This window comes from Osmerus eperlanus, chromosome 27 (genome assembly GCF_963692335.1).
Source record: "Osmerus eperlanus chromosome 27, fOsmEpe2.1, whole genome shotgun sequence".
Taxonomy (NCBI): Eukaryota; Metazoa; Chordata; class Actinopteri; order Osmeriformes; family Osmeridae; genus Osmerus; species Osmerus eperlanus.
The window spans coordinates 2711829-2733844 of record NC_085044.1 but is presented as its reverse complement, the minus strand read 5'-3'; the positions used below and the strand labels follow the sequence as shown (position 1 = coordinate 2733844).

Below are 22016 nucleotides of genomic sequence, written 5' to 3'. Positions count from 1 at the left end.
AGTTTTAGGAGCACAAATTGAGGAGTCTGTTCGATTTATAAGCTTCCTACTGCCCTTCCCACCACTTTTCAGGAGTTTCTGATTGGTTACGTCATCGGTCTATACACACCTGTTGCTAATAATCAATCTGCCTTGATTACCCGGATATAGGCTATGTGGACGAAGTCATTCATATAAGGTTAGTAAATTACCCAAATTACGAAGGAAAACGTTGGAAAGTGGCTCTGTTGGTCTTACATAACATTTGCTACATATAAGATAGTGTTATGGTGTGCAAATGAGGGTATATTGAGCCAACAACAATTTAGCCTGTGCCACATCTACCCACAGGTCCTCCATCACCCATTATAGGCTACACATGTAGCAGTGAAATTGCTTCGGTGGGACTGCATAGCATACAGCTCTCATTCTCTCCAGAAGTCATTTGACTGTTTGAACACGTTTGGGAGGGTTTTTGTAGTGTAAAGTCAAACTTGTGTTTATTTTGACATCGTCCACCCTCCGTTATGATGAAAAACGTTAGCTCTAACGATACGGTGGCATGATGTATTATTTATTTGCGCACCTTTTTTAATTTCCTGGCTATCACGCACAACAAACGTAAGAGTCTACGAAGCTACCAAGGAGCAATGCAACAAGAAAAAAGGGTTGAAAATACTAGGCTAGAAAAAATGTTGGTGTCGTGTCATCTGTGAAAAAAATAATTTCGAAATAGAATTGAACTAAAAGTTTCGAAAGGTTGAAAGAAAAAACGACCCCTCAGCCTAAAATCTGTCTAGTTGATGTGTTTACTTCAAATCACTGACTGGGTCAAGAGTGAACCAACTGGGTCTGTTTTAGGTCTCTCAGAATTTAGCGTTACGGCTTAGTGTGTGAAATAACCTTTGTATTATGTGTTTATTAAGATGACCTAATCAGTAATGAAGCTTCAAAGATTGATGCATTTTGACTCCGAAGAAACTGGCCTCAAATGAAGTAGATTAAAATTGCGTCCGTGTCTTATTTTCAGATTACACTATGAATATATCTACAACGAACACGGAACAACGACTCGGAATACTACTGTAGCCTAACGTTACATCACAGTCTAGCTACTAGTGATTATTAGAAGTCGAAGAGCCTATTAATGCGTCTTTAAGCTTCCTTATCACTGCAAACAATCACTCGCGACAACGAATATATAACATGCTTGCTAAACAAGTGTACAAAAGGCAAAATCCGGTCCCCTCAACCTTCACCTCCAGTGTTACTTCTGATAGATCAAGCTTCCACAAACCGAACCTAGAAAAAAGGTTGGACTGTTGCTTAGTGATCTTTGTCTGTCAGCTGACCTTCATCTACCAATCACAAACCGAATGTGACTGTAAAAAGGCTACAGTACATCAAACTCTCAATGTCTATAAAATAATAATAGACATCTCACTGGCAGAATCGTTGCAGAGACGGCGGCGAAGTTAGACAACAGTAAGTATTTCACTGTGATGTATTTGTTACTGCGAGGCTGTTGGATAGTGTAGGCTATTTTTCCCAAGTTGCGGTTACACGACGTAACAAGAAAACACTTGTAAAGGCTTTGTTGAATTCTCCTCTTCGATTGCCAGCTAAATTGAAGACCCAAATTTAGCTAATTACAGTCTAGGCTATACATGTCCTGAAGGGGCACCTAGACGGATGTGACGCATTCCCTTTTAGACTAATTTAAAATTATTTTTTTCACTAAACTTATTATTGTAAGTTTAGTACATAATAAGTTAGAAAATACGCTTTTGTTAATTACAGTAATACACCATTATGAAAACATTTCACCCAGTAACAAGTCTTTTCTTGTTCTGCTCAGTTGTTATCCTAAGGAATTTAATAAGAAATGTAATTTAGGTCAGTGTTAATCGGATTACGCTGTGTATAGCAACTGATGAACAACGTGGGCTCATTCAATAATTCTAAAGGCTCAGAAATATTACCAAAAATATTGGAACAGGTGTGGTGTTACAAATTATTCTGTTTGGTTACGTTGCATAGGCCTGTATATTGTATCGGTTTGCACGAGCCTACCTGCACTAGTGCAACACGAAAATCAAGATGTTAACGTTGTCTTTTCTTTTTCAAGACATGAAGAGTGAAGCCATCGTCAACAATATGAGACCGGTAAGATCACTTGCTCTAGAGTCTAGACCATGCAACAGGTTATTAGGGGTATTAATAATGTCGCAGAACATAAGCAATTTAGCGTAAGACCTGAACAGACATGCAAAACAAGGTTGTTCATCAGTTCCTGCACTGGGCTGGATACAGCTAAAGTGCACTAACACGACAGGTCGGACTCGTGCGGTGACATTTTTCACGCCTTATTGAAGGGATTCATAAAGAGAGACGCTTCTATACATACTAGGGAGAGACGGAAATGATTTCGCGCGAGAGAGACAGAAGAGACTGAGCTTGGATAGTGAGAGTGGGGGAAAGCTGAATGATGCACGCATAGGAAGATGTAGCGTATCATGAAAGACCAAGTCACACCAAGTAGCCTCGACAGTTGTCCTTTCTTAGATTGGAAAGTTAGTTGGATATTTTGACCTAGATTTCCTTCCTTTTGGGCTTGTACTAGCACAACATGATGTCGGCTTCCTTACTGACAGATCCAGAAACAGCCCTCGCCCTGGTCACAGTCTCTGGTCCAGTATGAACTAAACTGGTCTGAGACCAGCGATCTGTACAGCTTCCTCCCTCACTCGCTCAGTCTGGGATTCGAACCAGGGCGCTCCGACTCACCACCACCTTTTCATCAACACAGCTTCAACCAGCGAAACTGCGAAAAGGCCAATCCAATAGCGTGGATGGCTAGTATTTATACTGAGGAGACAGTTCAAGGCGGTGACCGTGGTGACCGTGGTTTTGTTCTCCCCAGGGGAGCCCAGGAGGACTGTGGGACTCCCTGAAAAAAGCAGCCTTCGTCGTGGGTTCAGGCCTCTTCTTCCTCGCCGCGTTCGGGAACTCGCTGACATGGTAGTCACAGTAACGCCTAACCTTTTAGGGTCACGCTGACCATAGCACTGCTGGTAGATCCAATGATTGGGGTTCCCGTGCTGAAGGTCATGGGTTCGACCCCCACTGGAGCTTGTGGTGTTGACCCCCTCCCCCCGTGCCCCCCTCCCCAGGCATCTGCAGAGGTTCTGGGGCGCTTCCGGAGACTTCTGGCAGGATCTGTGGACGAAGCTGCACCAGAGATTCGAAGGACACGAAACAGCCCTCTTCTACATGGGTAGGAGACACCTGGGAGACACCTAGGAGACACCAGCACACCTAGGAGACACCTGGGAGACACCTAGGAGACACCAGCACACCTAGGAGACACCAGCACACCTGGGAGACACCAGCACACCTAGGAGACACCAGCACACCTAGGAGACACCAGCACACCTAGGAGACACCAGCACACCTAGGAGACACCTGCACACATAGGAGACACCTGGGAGACACCTGGGAGACACCTAGGAGACACCAGCACACCTAGGAGACACCAGCACACCTAGGAGACACCAGCACACCTAGGAGACACCTGCACACATAGGAGAAACCTGGGAGACACCTAGGAGACACCTGCACACATAGGAGAAACCTGCACACATAGGAGACACCTGCACACATAGGAGACACCTGCACACCTAGGAGACACCTGCACACCTAGGAGACACCTGCACACCTAGGAGACACCTGCACACCTAGGAGACACCTGCACACCTAGGAGACACCTGCACACCTAGGAGACACCTACACACCTAGGAGACACCCACAGACATGACCCATCTACCATTGACATCTTTTTGCAAGTATGTCACTTTCCCATCATGAGTCTGAAAATGGCCTTCCCTTGTCCTGGGTAAATGGTATTGTTAGGTATGATGTGAGCAACAACTGTCTGTCATACATGCAGCACATGACAAGCTGGCAGGGTCTATGTATAGACCGACAAGACAGCAGTTGTGAGTATTTTTGTATGCACACAGAGGAACCGGCCAAGCAGGTTATTATGGTCTTTGCCTCATACCCTGTTCATTTGCTTAACAAAAAATAAGTAAACAAATTAATAGATTGGGTTTGGGTTGAGGACAACGGCAAACAATGGTTTTGTGTGCCTACGTCTTATCTTTGTTTATCTATAATATCTTGTTTAACATTCACGACTGGCTGTAAAGCATTTGCAATCTCAATCACCGACTGATAGTCTGTATCACATGTAGAGGCGAACCATAATATGGTCATGGTTTAGTGTCAACAACTTTCAGCCACAAGCTTTTCAGAGAAAAACAAAGATTAGCTATCTGACACCGTGGAGATTTAGACTGTATTTATGTCCTTTTCAAGTCATTATTTATCTAAGTATTTACTGTGCCGGGTAGCCGGGATGTGCTTACTTTGCGGTGTGGCTAGTAAATACAGACCGTTCCCTAACTCAGACCCCCAAAATACTGTCAGAGCTAAGCGTGTCTGATCCTAGATCCTCTATTGAACTTTCCATGCACCATTTATGTCTATAAACTGCTGTACCTCAGGCTTGTTTTGAATTTGGTTGTGAAATCGGTTTGCCTTATCTGATTGGATGCTGAAAGAAGGCTCTGTGATTGGGTCACGTTGTGACAGGGTATTTGTTGCATAACTGAATGACGCCGTTTTATGTAGTTTCATAAAACCTTTTATTATTATTTATTCATTAACGCGTCCATCCATGTATCCATCCATACTTCTATCTGCTTCATCCATCCATATCTTCTTTTTCATCCATTCATCCGTCTCCTTACATTCATTCACCCTCAGCTTACTCCAGCATCTCATCTCTCACTCACTCATGTACACAGGATATGAGGAAGTATGTTTAGCTCAGTGGTTAGAACATCTGACGACAGATCGAGAGGTTACAGGTTCAAATGTCCCTCTCTATGAACTTTATAATGATACAACAGTATACTTTGTATATATTATGTTGTGTTGTTGTTTTGAATAGGGACCATGCTGGTTCCCATGGTGGTGTTCTGGGGTTCCAATCTGCTGTTCCTATTGGTCGACATCACAGGGAAACCCTCCTTCATCACACGCTACAAGATCCAGGTTGACAAGAACACTCCGGTACGTTCCATTTACCCCTTCATCCTGGATATGGTACGGTCCATTTACCCCATACTCCTTCATCCTAGACATGGTACGGTCCATTTACCCCACAACCCTTCTCCCTGGACATGGTATGGTCCATTAAACCCACACACTACACATAATATGGTCTATTTACCCCCTACACTACACATAGTACAGTCCATTTACCCCGCATGCTGCACATAGTGTGGTTCATGTTCAACATTTTGAACTCTACATTCGATGTAGGAGATCATCGCAACCTCTCCCCTCAACACACACACACGCCCACCCCCCCCCCACCCCCCCCCCACCCCCCAACACACACACACCCGCGGTGTCCAGTTTGCAAGTTAAAGGTCATGTCCATCTATCAGACCAAAGTCCTCAGTCTGTCTCCACATGTCCTATCAAAGCTGTTAATCAGAGCACACTCCCAGATAACCTCTGACTGGATGTGATCCGCTCGTGGTGTGTTAACCCTGAGCCCGGGGGCTCTTTCAACTTCCCTGTGATCAATTCCCCCGGTTAATCAAGTTACTGAACTGCCGAGGCAATAGGTAGGATTGTGGATTGGCATGTGCCAAAAGTGGTTCCTTATCTCTGGTAATGTATCCACAATGTGGATGTAAATCCACATACGCAAATACAACAGACACAAAGTGTACAATATGTACACACATATACATACACACACACACGGGTGTGTGTATTTGTATAAACACACACTCGTCCTGGAGTAATAGAGCTTGATATCAGAGAAGGTTCACAGCGTGACGACTTCTCCACATAGGGGTGAAAGGTCAGCCAGGGAGAGGCAGGAAGAGCCTCTATTGTTTACGGTCGCGATGTAACCCTCCTTATGTAACACAAAGGTTCGTTCACCTTTTACCTAACTGAACGAACCTTTGTTGAGAAACAGTTCAGAAAATCTAGCCGCATGCAGATTCCTCCTCCAAATTGCACGCTGTTGTAAAAGTGACACGGTAGGGAGCGTTTGTAGTGTGGCTCGTGGTTTCAACGTGCACAACGTCCTAATTATTTAGCTAGTCGAGCTGGTTGTTTTGGAGACCGTCCAACTGTCTTTAGGTTGTGTTTGGTTATGAATGGGAGATGGGGGGCTGACGGAGGGTTACCAGGAAAAGACGATCTAAAGTTCCCGAGTCAGCAGACCAAGCATGACATAGCATCACCTTATCACCGCAGTAAACGCTTGGATCGTTCTTATGAAATACGATATGGTTAGATAAACATGACACGTGTCTAATGATCTCCCTCGCTTCCCTCCTCCTCCTCCCTCCTCTTCTCTCATCCTTCCTCTCCTTCCTCCCACCTCCTTTCCTGTCCTCTCCTACTCCCACCACTCTCTCTCCTCCCCTCCACCACTCTCTCTCCTCCCCTCCACCTTCCTCCCCAACCATCCTTGTGCTACCTCTTCCCTTTCCTCTGATATGCTTCTGTCCTTTATACCTCCCCTCCCACCTCCTTTCCTGTCCTCTCCTACACCCACCACTCTCCTCCTCCTCCCCTCCACCTCCCCCTTCCTCCTCCCCCCTCCAGGTGGACCCGGTGAAGCTGCGTCAGGCCATAAAGTCGGTTCTGTTCAACCAGATCTTCATCTCGGGCCCCATGGTGGTGGGGGTCCGCTACGTGCAGACCCGGCTGGGCGACCCCTGCGGGCCCGTCCTGCCCACCTTCCAGCGCGGTCTGATGGAGGTGGCCGTCTGCGCCCTGGTGGAGGAGTTTCTGTTCTACTACTCCCACAGGTACCACTAGAGGGCGCCAGAGGCTCGGTGCTTAGAGCATTTTGGACTGTTGAAGAGGTCCCAGGTTCAGATCTCTCCTTTGCATGCTTCGGATGAAAGCATCTCGGGGGGGGGGGGGGGAAGGGGGACATGGGGGGGAGACGGGGGGAGAGACGTCTCTCTCCTACTGAAGGGGACGCTGAGCTTGAGGGAGAAGCAATTGTAGCAATATTTAATCTGAGGGATCCCTCTCGTCTCTCTCTCCCTGTCTCTGTCTCTCGGTCTCTTCTCTCTCCCCCTCTACCTCTCTCTCCATGTCTCTCTCTCTCTCCCTCTTCCAGGCTGTTCCACCACCCAGCCCTCTACAAGCACTTCCACAAGCAGCACCATGAGTGGACAGCTCCCATCGGCGTGGTCTCCATCTACGCACACCCTATGGAACATGTGGTGAGAGGAACTTTGGACCATAGCGAAATTTCTCGCACAAATATAAACGACACGTGATATTAGGAAACCTGTATCAAGCCAAATGTACTTGTTCGAATGTTGTGTCTTGAATCTGATGGCGTTTGACGGGGTATTTTTGCAGTGACGACACTAACAACCTCTTTAAAAAAAATAGACTCTCAGCGGAACTGGCTGTAACCATGGTTACCCCCCCCTCCTCCTCCTCCCCCTAGTTCTCCAACATGATGCCGGCAGTGGTGGGGTCCATGCTCCTCGGCTCCCACATCTCCACCACCACCCTGTGGTACTCGCTGGCCTTCCTCAGCACCAACATCTCCCACAGCGGATACCACCTCCCTCTGCTGCCCTCGCCCGAGTTCCACGACTTCCACCACCTCAAGTACGACTCACACGCACACACACACACTGACACGCACACACACTGACACGCACACACACTGACACGCACACACACTGACACGCACACACACTGACACGCACACACACTGACACGCACACACACTGACACGCACACACACTGACACGCACACACACTGACACGCACACACACACACTGACACACGCACACACACTGACACGCACACACACTGACACACGCACACACACTGACACACGCACACACACTGACACACGCACACACACTGACACGCACACACACTGACACACGCACACACACTGACACACGCACACACACTGACACACGCACACACACTGACACACGCACACACACTGACACACACACACACTGACACACACACACACTGACACACACACACACTGACACACACACACACTGACACACACAGACACACACACTGACACGCAGCACTTCTTCCCCATGTGGCGCTCCCACCTGAACGAAGGTGTGAGTTTATTTTTATAAATACTGTATGTATAAATTACTTTTGGATGTGTGTGTGTGTGTGTGCACGTGTGTAGTAGATGACTTCCTTCCTTGTTCTTCCCACACTGCAGGTTCAATCAGAACTTTGGCGTGCTGGGGGTTCTTGACCGTCTCCATGGCACCGACAGCAAGTTCCGGAAGACCAAGCAGTGCGAGCGCCACGTCCTGCTCCTGGGAACCACGCCCCTGAACGAGAGCATCCCCGACACTCCGAAGAAGACCCAGTGACGACCACTGACCCCCAGCCGGGCTACCTTGGCCTGACCAGGGGTGCGGAGCACCGTTAGAATTCTTAACCAAACAAAAGTGTAATTATTGATTTCTTGCTGTGGGATCGTCTCTGATCGAGTTTTGTGGGGATGGGTGAAAGCACCTGCTTCTTCATATCGCTGTGGCCAATCCCTGTCAGGTCAGATCAGTGATTTCTCCTAGACAGAGGGGAGGGGAGAGAGTGATGAATTTCAGATAGTCCTGAGGGTGAAGAGCTTTCTTCTCAAGCCAGGCTGAGAGTCCTCCCTTCAGCCGGCGGCCATTTTTTAAATTGTTATCTCTGAGCAGAGTTCCCAGCGTCACCAACTGGAAAAGACTCCCTCTGATGTCTTTACTTACATTCGAAAAAAACTGACCTTTTGTTTTTAACAATAGTTAATTCCAGTGATAGCACTTACTTACATTCTGATCCAGCGCAGGGTTTCCACAATGCGCCTGTCTGGAGCTCAGCGACAAGAAACAAACCTTAAAGAAACCACTACTCTATTTGATTTGCTGGGTGAAATACTGCACTTTTTATTATTAATGGACCCTTTTGAAAACCTAATGTATTACTTTTAGAGGCCTTCTTCCTCCATAACAAACACAATGCAATCGTCACCTTATTAGACAGTTGTCCAGATGTAATTTAATGGACAATCATGGACAAACTGTTGAATTTGCCTTTGAAGTCTTTGGCGCCTCGGAATAGAGCTGTTAAAGACGGTAAGCTGTACATTTCTGTTTAATATTTAACCGTGTTGCAGAAATAAATAAGTCTATTAAAGAAAAGTCTACTTATCGTCACTTTATTTCGGGAAGGAGTTCTTAGAAATCCTTCAGCAAACTTTCTTACTTTTTGTAAGTATGATTAGAAGGCAGCTGTTGTATAACTTTGCAATATCAGGAACAAAAGGTACATTGTCCTTTGGCATTTAGTAGTGTCATAAGGGCAATTACACTGACTTGTACAAAGTAAATTTGCAGGAAACCTCTGTGGCTCAGTGGGTAAGCATGTGTACACTCGAGTCTACTGCCAAACACAGTACCCCTGGTTCAAATCTCACTCAAATCAATTTAACTGATATCAGTTAAGTAATATATATGTTATTTCCAAGTATTTAAAGGGGGATCCCTGTGGTGTAGTGGGTTGAAAACAAGGCCCTAAACCACAACGTCATGGGTACAAATCCAGCACAAAGCGTAGTGCTGAAAACATCCGTGGGCCAGATCCCTGTAACCGCAGCGCACTCCCCGACTGTCCAGATCCCCTCTCCCAACTGTCTTTCCAGGTGCCCAACTGTCCCAGAGGGGATCAGGGAGTCTAAAAATAAATTTACTTTTTATCAGTTTTATTGATAAGTCGAGTTTTATTTATAAGTCCAAGAGCAAAAATTGAGCTGTAAGAAGATCCTTCAGCCAGATTTGAACACAATACCCCTCTCACCACAGCCCACATCCTTAACCACTGAGCCACCAGGGATCACAAGTATCTCCACTCAACATTTAAATTTGACATTGAACTATCTAGTTGTAACAGCTTGCAGCGTTAGGGTATCAGATAATCAGAAGAAAGCAGGGCTCACTGGTTAGCTCACTGGGTTAGTGTGCATGCTCTGATAGCTGGGACAGTACCACAACAGCCTGGGTTCAAATCCGGCCTTCACCCTGTTCTGTATGTCTTTCTCCCTCTCCATTCTTTTCCTGTCACACTTCAATCAACTGTCCAATACAGCATGTCAAACACAATCCACAACTCAATAAACTGAGGGAAATAACCACACAGCAACATCTTTTAAGGTTTTTTTTGTCCGTTTTGTGAATTTTTTTCTTTATTAAGGAAAAGCATAATTACTACAAATTACAAATAACACTAATAGCGAATCACATCAGCCTACAAAGCAGATATTATGAATATTAAATGTTATAATACATCTCATTCAAGTATTTTACATTTTTCCATTTTTATATATTTTTTTGTTCCTTTTTCTTAATTTTCATCTTTTTTTTCTCTCATGACAAGCCTAGGGTATTAAGATGAACTATTAACATTTTAATGGTTCATAAACAGCTATTATATGGCTTTATGGATTTGTATGTCCTTTTTTTTCAGTCTCCAGACACCATAGCCGTTTAGATCCTCTGAATATTGACATCAGAAACCCCCAGTTTGGGCTATGTCCAACTGTCATCTCTCATCCCCCTCTTCTTCCTTCAGCATCAGGCCCAGTCCTTGTGAAACTGCAGTCCACCAGGCATACCGCCCCCTAGTGTTCAGTGGTGTCTCTGCAGCTCTACAGTGTCTGTACCTAGTTGTCTGGTGCCCCGACCACGCCCTCACCCACCCAACCTCACCCCTAGCGCTTTTCCAGGATGAGTAGGGGGAGGTGGGGGGAGGAGGGGAGCAGAGATGACAGTCACTGAGGAGGGGAGAGAGGAGGAGAGAGGGAGGGAGGGGCCGTACACATAGCTGACTGGAAGATTCTTCTCCTCCCCCAACCCAACCCAGGACCATAACCACATACAATGTCTCAACGTTCATTCACTAGCACGGGGTAACAACTGAAGTTTGTTTTTGTTCTTTTTTCACCCCAAGTCTTTTATTCCTTGAGAAAACAACTGAGGAATTGTCATCATCAAATAATAGAAGCATCTTCAATTGAACCTGCAGATCCCTCGAGTTGAGCCCAGAAGACCTCAAAAAAATAGAAGAAAAAAATAGAAAGTTCTTTCTCACTAAACTCCCGTGGTTTCTCTCTTCAAACAACGAAAGACGAACCAGAACCAAACGATGAGAACAGTAGGACGAGACAACTGAACGTTCTAACACGGGGTTGGGGAACCCATCAGCCAATCAGCATTCTTCGCCTCCAGCAAGAACAACATCAGTGTTTCAACTTCAGTCTGGAAAGTCGCCAATTAAGATTTACGTGTCTTCTTTTATATAAAATAGATTTTTGGGAAAAATGACAATTTTAGCACGAGTTCTTTTAACGTGTATTAAAATGTTTAAAGGGAGGTGTGGGGCCGACCATCAACCTAATACTTTGGCTCATCATACAATTCAAAGACGGTTTCGACTGCGGTCGAGCGCGAGCCCTCAACGGGCACTTCGCCTTGACGCTGTGCAATCTGTAAACAAAATTCACAAAGAAAACGAAAATAAAATCCCGCTAATCAACAATGATTGTAATGTTGTTTTGTAGGTGCACTGAATGACGGTTTACGCCCTCAAATTGTCCCCCCCCTCTTCCCTTTACTGTATACTACAGCTCTGGTGGTGAAAACAAACTGACCACTGCCCCTTTTTCTATTTATATAAAAAAAAAGTTGAAAAGGATAATTTTGAGTGAGGAACAGAATGGTGAAATTTGCAGTGGCATTTTAAATGTTACCCCTCAGTTCCTCACTCAAAATTGTCCTTCAACATTTTTTTTTTTTTTTTATGAAAGAAAAAGGCAGTGGTCTCAGTTTTTCCCCCAGAGATGTGTGTTGATGAAAGGCCCCTGCTGTGTTAACGATACGCGATGAAGAAACCCCCTGAAGCAATGCTAGAAACACAGCAAATAATTATTAAAAGCAATAAAACAACAATTCGTCAAAGAGACTAATAAAAGAAAGAAAAAAATACAAATATTGTACGTAGTACACATGTAAGGCGAATTATATACTCTGATCTATTAACAATGAAACCAGTAGCTGGGAAATGGCGTCAATTCTCTTCATCTGATACGATTCACATTTACATTAACAGAGAAAACCCTAAATCACTTGTCTAATGTTTTGATATTGTTATAAGGATTAGGTTTTCCACAGCGCTAACTTAGTAGAGTTCATCTGACCAGTCTTCGGAAGGATCCAGAACAAAACTGGCTTCTTGGAGGGAGGGGTCAAAGGTCATCTCTAGGGGACCTTCTCCAGGAGAGCGAAGCACAGGCGTGTTCTCTCAGAGGCAAGACACAAAGTAGTGTGTGTGTGTGTGTGTGTGTCTGAGAGAGACAGTGTCCACGTTCAGCTGACCTTGCTGTGTTTCACAATGCTTCCATTAGTGAGAGAGAGAGAGACAGAGAGAGTGTGTGTGAGAGAGAGAGACAGAGAGAGTGTGTGTGAGAGAGAGAGACAGAGAGTGTGTGTGAGAGAGAGAGACAGAGAGTGTGTGTGAGAGAGAGACAGAGAGTGTGTGAGAGAGAGACAGAGAGAGCGAGCGAGCGACAGAGAGCGAGTGATGGGATGTCATACGTCAGCCAGGGCGGTAGGTTTAGCTGGGGGAAACCGGCACCACCCCCAACATCCCCTCCCCTCCTCCTAGCACCTGTACCGCACCACATCAGTAATAGTCTTTGATTCTTCAAGTAATCCGGATGAGGTGTCGACTGCTGTCCTGTAGCCACGGTGACCAGTCGGATGGATGGATGGGTGGGTGTCGTATGAGTACAACGGATGGATGGATGCAGGATGTCTTTACGGGGCGAGGTGGGGGCTGGAGGGGGGGAAGGAGAATCCCGCCCCGAAAACTATCATCTACACACAGGTCAGGGGGGGGGGGGGTTCTGTAACAGACCATTATGACACATGGAGGACAGCTCAGAATGGTGGAGGGGGGGGGGGGGTGGAGATGGTTTGGCAGATTAGGTTGTGGAGGTGGAGGGGTCGTCGGGGGCTATGTGGCCCAGTCCTGTAGGTGAGGTTGCATATTAACAATTTCGACGCTGTACAATCGATATACATTAAGGTGGTGGGCACAAGTCAAGCAGAAAACCCATTAAAATAAGGCAACTTCAATTTAATTTGTAGCTGAGGGAGTAATTCTTTTCAGTTTTTTTTGTGTGTTTACTCTTTGATCATTTGGTTTTATTTTATATATATTTTTTTTTTTTCTTCCTGGAAGTTTAGCAACCCTAAACCAGTCTAATGTTCATTTCTCAAAGAATCGGTTTACAATGTCCTATTCGGCCCCCCCTCACATCCCCCCAAAAAAGTTAAAAAGATATTTCATCTGGCAGCTAACAGGAAGTTGTTGATCGGATTGGAGGGGTGTGGGTCCAGTGAGAGAGAGGGGCGTGTGTGTGGTGGGGGAACAAGATTTGCAGTTGCCATCAAACATCCTCCAATTTGTTTTTAAAAAGAAGTCAAGCATGCCCATCCCAACATCGTAACCAACGGAGAGAACACACAGGTTTCGCAACGAAAAAAAAAAAAAATGGAACAAACTGTCATCATGGAACAACTCCAATCATTCCATCCACATCAGGCCCTCTGTCTGCCTACACAGGACTCACACACACTAAAAGGAAAACATTGCTTTGAAGAAAAAAAATAAAAAAAGATTCAAAATGGAAGAGCCGTGATTGCTTCGTTGTTGTGGTTTCTATAATCGTGAGCTGCGTCCGTCGCCAGGAAGTCAGTTTCCCCCATAACGCTCATGACGGCGTCCAACTAACCAATCGGCTGAGAAGCCCCCCTCCCCCTCCCTCCCCCCACAGCGGCAGAGAAAAACGGGGGAAGCAGAAGACAGCATGTCGACGATCCGCGAGGTCCAGGACGACCCCCGGAGAGATGTGGGGGCGGGGTTTACTTTGGCGGCTTGGCGTCCTGATTGGCTCTGGGGCCGCTGGGCTTGGCGTCGTCTCTGGCGTGCGGGACGAGCGGGGCGAGGCCCGCCTGGCTGTGGGGGCGGCTGGAGCCCTGGGAGGGGTGGCGGCGACGCCCGTCCCCGCTGGAAGAGTGTCGCTTACGGACGCCGTCCTCCATCGGGGGCTGTGGGGGGGGTCAGAGATCATGAGATCAGAGGTCAGGACGGACTGGTAACACGTGACCTCACGTCTCCTTCTAGAAGGTTGCATCTGTCTCGTTCTCGCGTAAACATGGAGCTTTTATGCTACCCTGCATTATTCAGCACCCCACACCTCGCTCTTTACTGTGTCCGCAACATTTAAATCATCGCAATCGCTCAGAACAATGTTCCCGAAGGGCGTGAATTAAGTAAACAAAAACATCAATCTATCCAATTTCCAAATCACTTCACATTCATCCAATCGCGCGCCCTCTCTGTAATGTACAACATCAGAATCCTGAGTGTTTGTTTGCGATGCCGTCGCCTCCACTCACGTCGTCCCTGCTGGCGTCGATCCTGAAGTCCTCGAGGCGCTTGAACTTGCTGAGGTGCTCCTGCAGCTTGGGGTCGATCTCCATGCTCTTGTTCTTCGAGTACTTGAGGAACGCCCAGAACTTCTCCAGCCCGTACAGCTGGCCTGTGGAGGCAGGAGGGGCACTGTCAGCCACCACACAGTCCACCACTTGTAACACGTGGATTTAGAGGTGTGTGTGTGTATGCGTGTGTGTGTGGGGGTGTGTGAGGACTATCTCACCAGCTTCATAGTCCTTCATGGTCTCTTCCTGGAAGTCCTTGAAGATGTCCGGTCTGAACTTCCTCTCCAGTCCGTAGCTGTAGTACCTGAACAAGCACTCTAGACCATACCTGACACACACACACACACACACACACACACACAGTCACCTGAGGAAATCTACTTCCTTGTCCTCTCCCTCACGTCTCACATTTCGCCATTCCCTCTCTCCCTCCTCACCTGTAACCCTCCTTCCCGTCCTCCACCACCAGCTGACGGAACTCCTCGTACATCTTCCTGTTGAAGTGATCCCGCAGGAAGAACGACCAGAAGCGGAACAGCGTGTTCATCTCCTGCGATTGGCCAATGCCCAGCCGCTTGCGCTCTGTGATTGGCCGACGGGGGGGGGGGGGGGAGAGAGAGGTCAGAAGGACATTGTGACAACACAGTCGGGTGAATGGGTGACGGCCGACAATGTGGAGAGGTCAGTGGTGGGTGGAGAGGATATGTGTTAAAGGTGAGTGTGGCCTGGAAGTGTTGCGTGACTGAGAATGATTGTGTGAGTTCTCTGTTTAACTAGAGAGGTCTGTGTTGTCAGGTGCAGTGTGTGTGCTAATGAGTGTGTGTGTTTGTGTGTGTGTATGTATGTATGTATGTATGTGTGTGTGCGTGTACCGTTTAGGCAGCGCCGGCGGTACTTGTGATAAACGTGTTGCGTGAAGCCGTTCTCCTTGAGCAGCTCGTGGGAGGGGTGCTGGAACTTGGGGAGGGACTGGGGGGTGCAGCCGAAGTTCCCCAGGGCGGGGGTGCCCTCGGAGGGGCTGGCGTTGGAGCTGTGAGGGGGGGGGGGGGCAGGAGAGAGACTCAACAACAACACCAACCAACACTTTCAAATCCGACACGTTTTCCCAGAGCCCTTCAAGAAATCCCCATCAAGCAGTACATGAGATCAAAGCCAGCAAGCTCCTAGACACGACACCCCACCCCCACCCCGAGGGAGGGGGTTCAGGGCGTGGTCACCCCCCACCCCGAGGGAGGGGGTTCAGGGGCGTGGTCACCCCCCACCCCGAGGGAGGGGGTTCGGGGCGTGGTCGCGGCGGGGACCTCGTACCTGACGGAGGCAGTGCGTGAGCGGTGCTCGCGGGAGTCCATGACCCAGCCCACGTGACACTCCAGGGGGGGGTTGGAGCTGTGGCGGGTCTTCCTCTTCCTGGGGGTCTGAGGGGGGGGGGGGGGGGGGACGGGTCAGAGGGACACCTCAGGGAGGGTGGGGTGATGGAGATCATGCTTCTACACATACCTACATGTCTCTCTCCTCCCCTACCTCAGGGAATGAGGAAATACTAAATAATAATAATAATAATAATAATAATAATAATAATAAGTCTGAAAAAAATGGATCAGTAACTAAACAACAATAAAATGGTGGAATAAAGCCTTAATGAAATAAAAACCTTTTTTTCTTATACATTTAAATAAATGTCTAAAACATTTTTTCCCTTCTCAAGTCAATCTTCAGCGGCCGGTAGGCGGCCATCTTTACCTTGGCGTCCACCGGCCGGCTCTCCTTCACCACGGGGTAGAAGCGTGGCGTCACGGCCGAGTCCTTGCGGTGGGGCGTGCGGGGCGTGCGAGGGGTACGGGCGCTGCGGTAGTTGGGCGAGTCGGGCACGGTGGTGGGGAGAGAGCGAGCCATGATGGAGGGCTCCGGGGCACCAAACAGCTTGTCAGCCAGAGCGTCTGTGGGAACTGGACACACACACATTTACATTTAGTCATTTAGCAGACGCTCTTAACCAGAGCGACTTACAGTAAGTACAGGGACATTCCCCCGAGGTAAGTAGGGTGAAGTGCCTTGCCCAAGGACACAACGTCAGTTGGCATGACCAGGAATCGAACTGGCAACCTTCGGATTACTAGCCCGATTCCCTCACCGCTCTGCCACCTGACTCCCCCACACACACACACACACGTTAGACTCTATAGAGCCAATACCTTCCAACTTCACATTCACGGGTTGGTGTGTGTGTGTGTGTGTACTTACTCTGCTGTGGTTTGGGCGGCCCTGGAGGAACTTCCTGGTTAGGGTCGACCGGGGGTTCAGGGGTCAGACAGTCGAACTGCTCTCTGCTGATCAGATGAACCTTCTTGAAGTTCTCCACCTCTTGCTGCAAACACACACACACAGTCTCAATAAACGACTACAATACTGGATTAAACCTTGATTCGACTCGGATTGGAGTCAATTCTCAAAACATGATTTCTGTCCAGTAATAGATTCCTTAGTTTGACAATTCTGAAATGTTTCAAGTTGCTTGTGAAAGAGTGGCATCAAATGTCAAAGTGTTGTGACCGAAACCACGGCAGCAAAACGTGGCCACCACAGCTGGCTTATTAACCTTTAGATTCATTTACATTTACATTTCGTCATTTAGCAGACGCTCTTATCCAGAGCGACTTACAGTAAGTACAGGGACATTCTCCCCTAAGGCAAGTAGGGTGAAGTGCCTTGCCCAAGGACACAACGTCATTTGGTTTGCATAGCCGGGAATCGAACTAGCAACCTTCTGATTACTAGCCCGATTCCCTAACCACATCTGACTGCCACACACACCTCGCTACAACAGTCCAACAGTCTCCTAAACCAGCTAACAGATGTCATCACTTCTCTCATCGACCGCACCAACTATCACAGAAACCAGCCAAGCTAAGACAACTCCTCCAGCTCTTCACAGAGATGATACCAGTAGAAAAACACAGTAAAAACCAGTAAAAAGGTCTAAAATATCGTTCAAGTCGCCCTACGGTCACAGCAACACTTCAAAATCAAAAAAACAAAAAAAACAACCAAATAATAAAGATGACTACCATACGAGCACCCTGCCCACTGTCCTCAAGTCCCCCGTCCCCTTACCGATCCCCAAGGTCGCTCAAGCTGAGGAGAGACACTCGCATCGTCCTCCATCTTGACCCAAGCGATCCTAGCCTTGTGATGATCCATGCTGCTCCGCCCCCAGTCGCCTACCTGCCTTCCCAGGGCTGGGCCGGGGGGCTCGGCCCTCTTTATAAACAAGCCCCGGTGTTCCACACAGCACTGGACCAGCGCGGCACGTGAAACTGGACAATGGGTGGACGAGCCACAATGGACGCCGTGGACGAGCCACAATGGACGCCGCGCAAACAAACCTGCATGGACCATTCTGTGGTCTGCCTAATCCAGAAACGCTATAGTCCCCCTTCTCTGACTCACACACACACACACACACAACCTGGAACCTGTCAGAATAGCCCACCTAAGTTATGTATCAGTGAACCTTTCAGAATTGTGTTTCTGAGCATAAGAACCTATAGCTCTTTCGACTGACACACACACACACACACAATGGTAACTAGGGAGTATGTGAGAAGCAGAGGAAGTTTTCAGGTTCGCTCGTCACTAACAGAGCCAACAAGCTGAAAACGTACATTTTTAGGTTTGGGTACAGAGAACCTTGTTCATCCACCTTCCTGACCAACTTCTATCTCACCCACTCCCTACCCTCCTGCCCTCACCCCCCACCAACACCCCCACCACCCCATCCAACCTGACCTTCACTGTTGAACAACTGTGGAGGCAGCTTGTACAGCTGTTGTGTGTGTATATCAGATCGTGTGTGTGTGTGTGTGTGTGTGTGCGTGAGTGTGTGTGGACCCACCTTGATGGTGGCGTACTCGGGCTCGTACGTGTCGTCCCAGAGGTCCGACTCGTAGTAGAACAGCCCGTCGTTGATCACCTTCACCAGCTCGTTGGTCAGCTTGGAGCGCGAGGTGTGCTGGCCGGTGCGGTCACCGCCGGGGTGCTTCCGCAGGTACGGCGGCGTCTGCGTCACTATCAGGATCTTGTTCACGTCGTGGTCGTCGATCTCACAGTCCGAGTCCTCGTCCGACCAATCGGTGAAGGTGTTCCGCCGCCCGTCGATCTGCTCCATCTCCTCGTCGAACATGAAGTCCAGCTCCTCCGGCTCCTCTGCGTCCTCCCGATTGGCCGGAGCGGCGGCGGCTGAGGCTCCGGGGGCGGCGCTGAGCCCTGATTGGCTGGACGCGGGGGAACGAGCTTCTTCCTTCTGCAGCAACGAGGGGGTCTAGTAAGTCGACGCCCCCCGAGGAGGATGAGAGGATGGAGGAGAGGATGGAGGGATGGAGGGGAGACAAGCAGGTGAAGAGATGGCAGACAGGTGTGTATGGGACTGCTATGTGCAGGCTGGGAGACCACACACACACACAGTACACACACCCCATAGAAACTGAGGCCTCACAAGATAAACATGACCACACAGCCAGCTAGGGACCAACACAAGCCAGAGGAAACGTCCATATTTCTGGATGAATCAAGTATGGAGATGAATGAACGGGGCAGGATGAGGGGGAGCTGGCGGGCGTCTCACCTTGGGCCTGGCCGGGGAGGGGCGGGGCCTCTTCTTGACCTCGATCCAGGACTCTGAGTCCAGGTCTGGCAGGCTGGCTGACAAGCCCTTGGGCATGCTCTTCAGGTTGCTGCAGTCCTCAGCGGGGCGCGGCTGCAGGGGGGCCGACGCCCTGGGCGACCCCGGAGCAGAGCCTGGGGGGTTAGACCAGCAGGGTCACGACCTGGGACCTCTGTGACGGCCTACAGTACTAACCCTGACCCTACAGTACTAACCCTGACCCTGTCTGTCTGTCTGTCTGGTACCCGTCTGTCTGTCTGGTACCCGTCTGTCTGTCTGGTACTCGTCTGTCTGTCTGGTACCCGTCTGTCTGTCTGGTACCCGTCTGTCTGTCTGGTACCCGTCTGTCTGTCTGGTACCCGTCTGTCTGTCTGGTACCCGTCTGTCTGTCTGGTACCCGTCTGTCTGTCTGGTACCCGTCTGTCTGTCTGGTACCCGTCTGTCTGTCTGGTACCCGTCTGTCTGTCTGGTACCCGTCTGTCTGTCTGTACCTGAGTGCGTGTCGACCGCCTGGCGGGGGATGAACTCGGGGCAGTTGATGAGCTGTGAGAAGTCAGTCTGCGCATGGTCGCCCATGGCGAGGCCTGCATGGTTGCCCATGGCGAGGCCTGCATGGTTGCCCATGGCGAGGCCTGCATGGTTGCCCATGGCGAGGCCTGCATGGTCGCCCATGGCGAGGCCCGGAAGGGGCCACTTCTCCGGCTCCACCCTGCGACGGATCTTCATGTCGATGATCTCCACCTCCTTACTGCCATTCAGGGCCTGGAGAGGGGGGGGGGAGGAGGAGGAGGAGGGGGGCAGGAGAACGTTCAGTATAGCCTTCAGCGCGAGGCCGAGCCTCGCTCCGAGCCCCCAGACTAACAGGGCCCTCCCGAGGCCTCCGTCCCGCGCGGCCGTACCTCCAGGATGAGGCTGACGTCGGTGGTGAGGGCCTGCACCCTGTGGAAGCTGGCCACCAGAGCCACGGGCAGGAAACCCTCCGCGTCCATCTTCCTCCGCAGGAAGAAGTCTCGCTCCAGGTTGTCCAAGCTGAAGTAGTACTCGCTATGGGGGGGTGGAGGGGAGGCGAACACACAACACAGGTTCATGTTTGGAATTGGCCAGCCAGCACTTGAACGGGAGGGCTTAGGCTGCTGAACTCAGTTAAACTGCTATTCTCACACCTGGCCAGCAGGTGGGGCTGTTAAACACACACAACTTGCCGCTAGACTGCAGTACTCCCTCGTGGCCAGCAGGTGCAGTGAGGCTGCTATGCACACACCTGGCCAGCAGGGGGAGCTGTCCCGTGTGAGCGGTGACGAGGTCTACTCACATCTGCCTCTTGATGTAGTCCTTCAGCAGGTCCTGGTCCACGGAGAACAGGTCGTTGCTGCTCATGTTGTCATAGTAATAGGTGACGGTGCTGTTGAACTTCTGGCCGCAGGCGCCGTCCTTCCCCTCGTACGCCTTGTAGCCGTAGTGGTAGTCATAGTGACCTGACACGGGGAGAGAGAGAGATTTTTACTTATGAGGTTGAGCTGTCCAAAAACTTCTGTGAAACGCTGTGTGAGAGAGAGAGAGAGAGAGAGAGAGAGAGAGAGAGAGAGAGAGAGCGCGAGAGAGACGGAGAGAGAGAGCGAGAGAGGGGGAGAGAGAGAGAGAGAGAGTGGAAAGAGAGAAAAAAGGAAGCACACCACTAAACCAATAAGGGCTGAGGAGAGCGTGAAATGTGTGTGTAAAGTTCAGGGCCAGAGCTTTCAAAGTGACGTTCCCTCGAGGAGGAGGAGAACTTTTGGATCTGTCCAAGTTACACCGTGCTCTCCTGAGGAGAGGAGGGAGGACGAGGAGTTTTAACCCCCCTCCTCCTCCTCCGCCCTCCACAAATGGGGGAGGATGGAAATAGAGTCCTGGTTAATCTGAGAGAAGCTGCCAAATATCTGTCCCCCCCCCCCCCCTCCTTCCCCTGCGCCTCCCCCTGCGCCTAGCCTAGACTTGAAAAACAACATGGCCCCAGGCAATACACACTGCCCCCCCCACCCACACACCAAGCCAGGCGTCCCGCTAACACACTCCGGTTGTTGTTAAACGTTGTGTTATTCCTGGAGCATAAGAGGGGGCCAGGTCAGGGAGGCCCAGAGCACAGCCTGAGGCTGGGCCAGCAGCACAGCCTGAGGCTGGGCCAGCAGCACAGCCTGACCCTGGGCCCTCCACTGGAGCTACCGGGCAAGAGAGGAGGAGAGACGGAAGATAAAGGAGAGGAGGGCAGAAAGGCCAGAGGAGAGAGGAGGAAGAGAGGAGGGGAGGAGGGGAGGAAGAGAGGAGGAGAGGAGAGGAGGAAGAGAGGAGGGGAGGAGGAGAGGAGGAAGAGAGGAGGAGAGGAGAGGAGGAAGAGAGGAGGGGAGGAGGAGAGGAAGTGAGGAAGAGAGGAGAGGAGGAGGAGAGGAAGAGCGGAGAGAAGGAAGAGAGGAGGAGAGGAAGAGAGGAAGTGAGGAAGAGAGGAGAGGAGGAAGAGAGGAGGGGAGGAGAGGAGGGGAGGAAGAGAGGAGAGGAGGAAGAGAGGAGGAGAGGAGGAAGAGAAAGTGAGGAAGAGAGGAGAGGAGGAAGAGAGGAGGAGAGGAAGTGAGGAAGAGAGGAGAGGAGGAAGAGAGGAGGAGAGGAGAGCTGGGCAAAGGCTTTTATTTGTATTTTTTTAAGTGCGGGCAGCACAGAATGGCAGCATTGTTCTATGGTTACTCTCCAA

The 22016-nt window shown here is 49.5% G+C and overlaps 2 protein-coding genes across 6 annotated transcripts in view; one reads left to right on the top strand and one right to left on the bottom strand.

Annotated features, from left to right (window-relative positions):
• Nucleotides 1–20: 20 nt before the first annotated feature.
• Nucleotides 21–11183, top strand: faxdc2 (fatty acid hydroxylase domain containing 2). Of its 2 annotated transcripts, none has more exons than XM_062453451.1 (9): nt 21–178; nt 2108–2145; nt 2903–3000; nt 3153–3256; nt 4997–5118; nt 6682–6887; nt 7208–7313; nt 7547–7713; nt 8310–11183. In XM_062453451.1, the coding sequence occupies exons 2-9, from the start codon at nt 2110–2112 to the stop codon at nt 8464–8466; spliced, it is 996 nt and encodes a 331-aa protein (XP_062309435.1). In that variant the 5' UTR covers nt 21–178; nt 2108–2109; the 3' UTR covers nt 8467–11183. The 2 variants fall into 2 exon arrangements, with proteins under 2 accessions (XP_062309435.1, XP_062309434.1); XM_062453450.1 differs by lacking the exon at nt 21–178 and adding an exon at nt 1307–1464.
• Nucleotides 11060–22016, bottom strand: part of larp1 (La ribonucleoprotein 1, translational regulator) — a 25520-nt gene continuing 14563 nt past the window's right edge. For 2 of the 4 annotated variants that reach the window (XM_062453290.1, XM_062453292.1), the window contains 13 exons: nt 20610–20772; nt 20197–20341; nt 19789–20059; nt 19259–19431; nt 18530–18955; nt 16879–17002; nt 16378–16583; nt 15946–16052; nt 15510–15667; nt 15075–15219; nt 14856–14965; nt 14596–14738; nt 11060–14244 (listed from right to left, as the gene is read on the bottom strand). In XM_062453290.1, the coding sequence (XP_062309274.1) occupies nt 14059–14244; nt 14596–14738; nt 14856–14965; nt 15075–15219; nt 15510–15667; nt 15946–16052; nt 16378–16583; nt 16879–17002; nt 18530–18955; nt 19259–19431; nt 19789–20059; nt 20197–20341; nt 20610–20772 (2357 nt within the window). In that variant the 3' untranslated portion in view covers nt 11060–14058. The remainder of the gene's footprint in view (nt 14245–14595; nt 14739–14855; nt 14966–15074; nt 15220–15509; nt 15668–15945; nt 16053–16377; nt 16584–16878; nt 17003–18529; nt 18956–19258; nt 19432–19788; nt 20060–20196; nt 20342–20609; nt 20773–22016) is intronic. The other 2 variants (XM_062453291.1, XM_062453293.1) reach the window with 1 other exon arrangement.

Bases quoted from the DNA above. Each gene is read 5' to 3' on its own strand.
- faxdc2 (XM_062453451.1), top strand. From the start codon at position 2,110: ATGAAGAGTGAAGCCATCGTCAACAATATGAGACCG. The intron at 2,146-2,902 runs GTAAGATCACTT...TGTTCTCCCCAG, and splicing joins TCGTCAACAATATGAGACCG to GGGAGCCCAGGAGGACTGTG. The intron at 7,314-7,546 runs GTGAGAGGAACT...TCCTCCCCCTAG, and splicing joins CACACCCTATGGAACATGTG to TTCTCCAACATGATGCCGGC.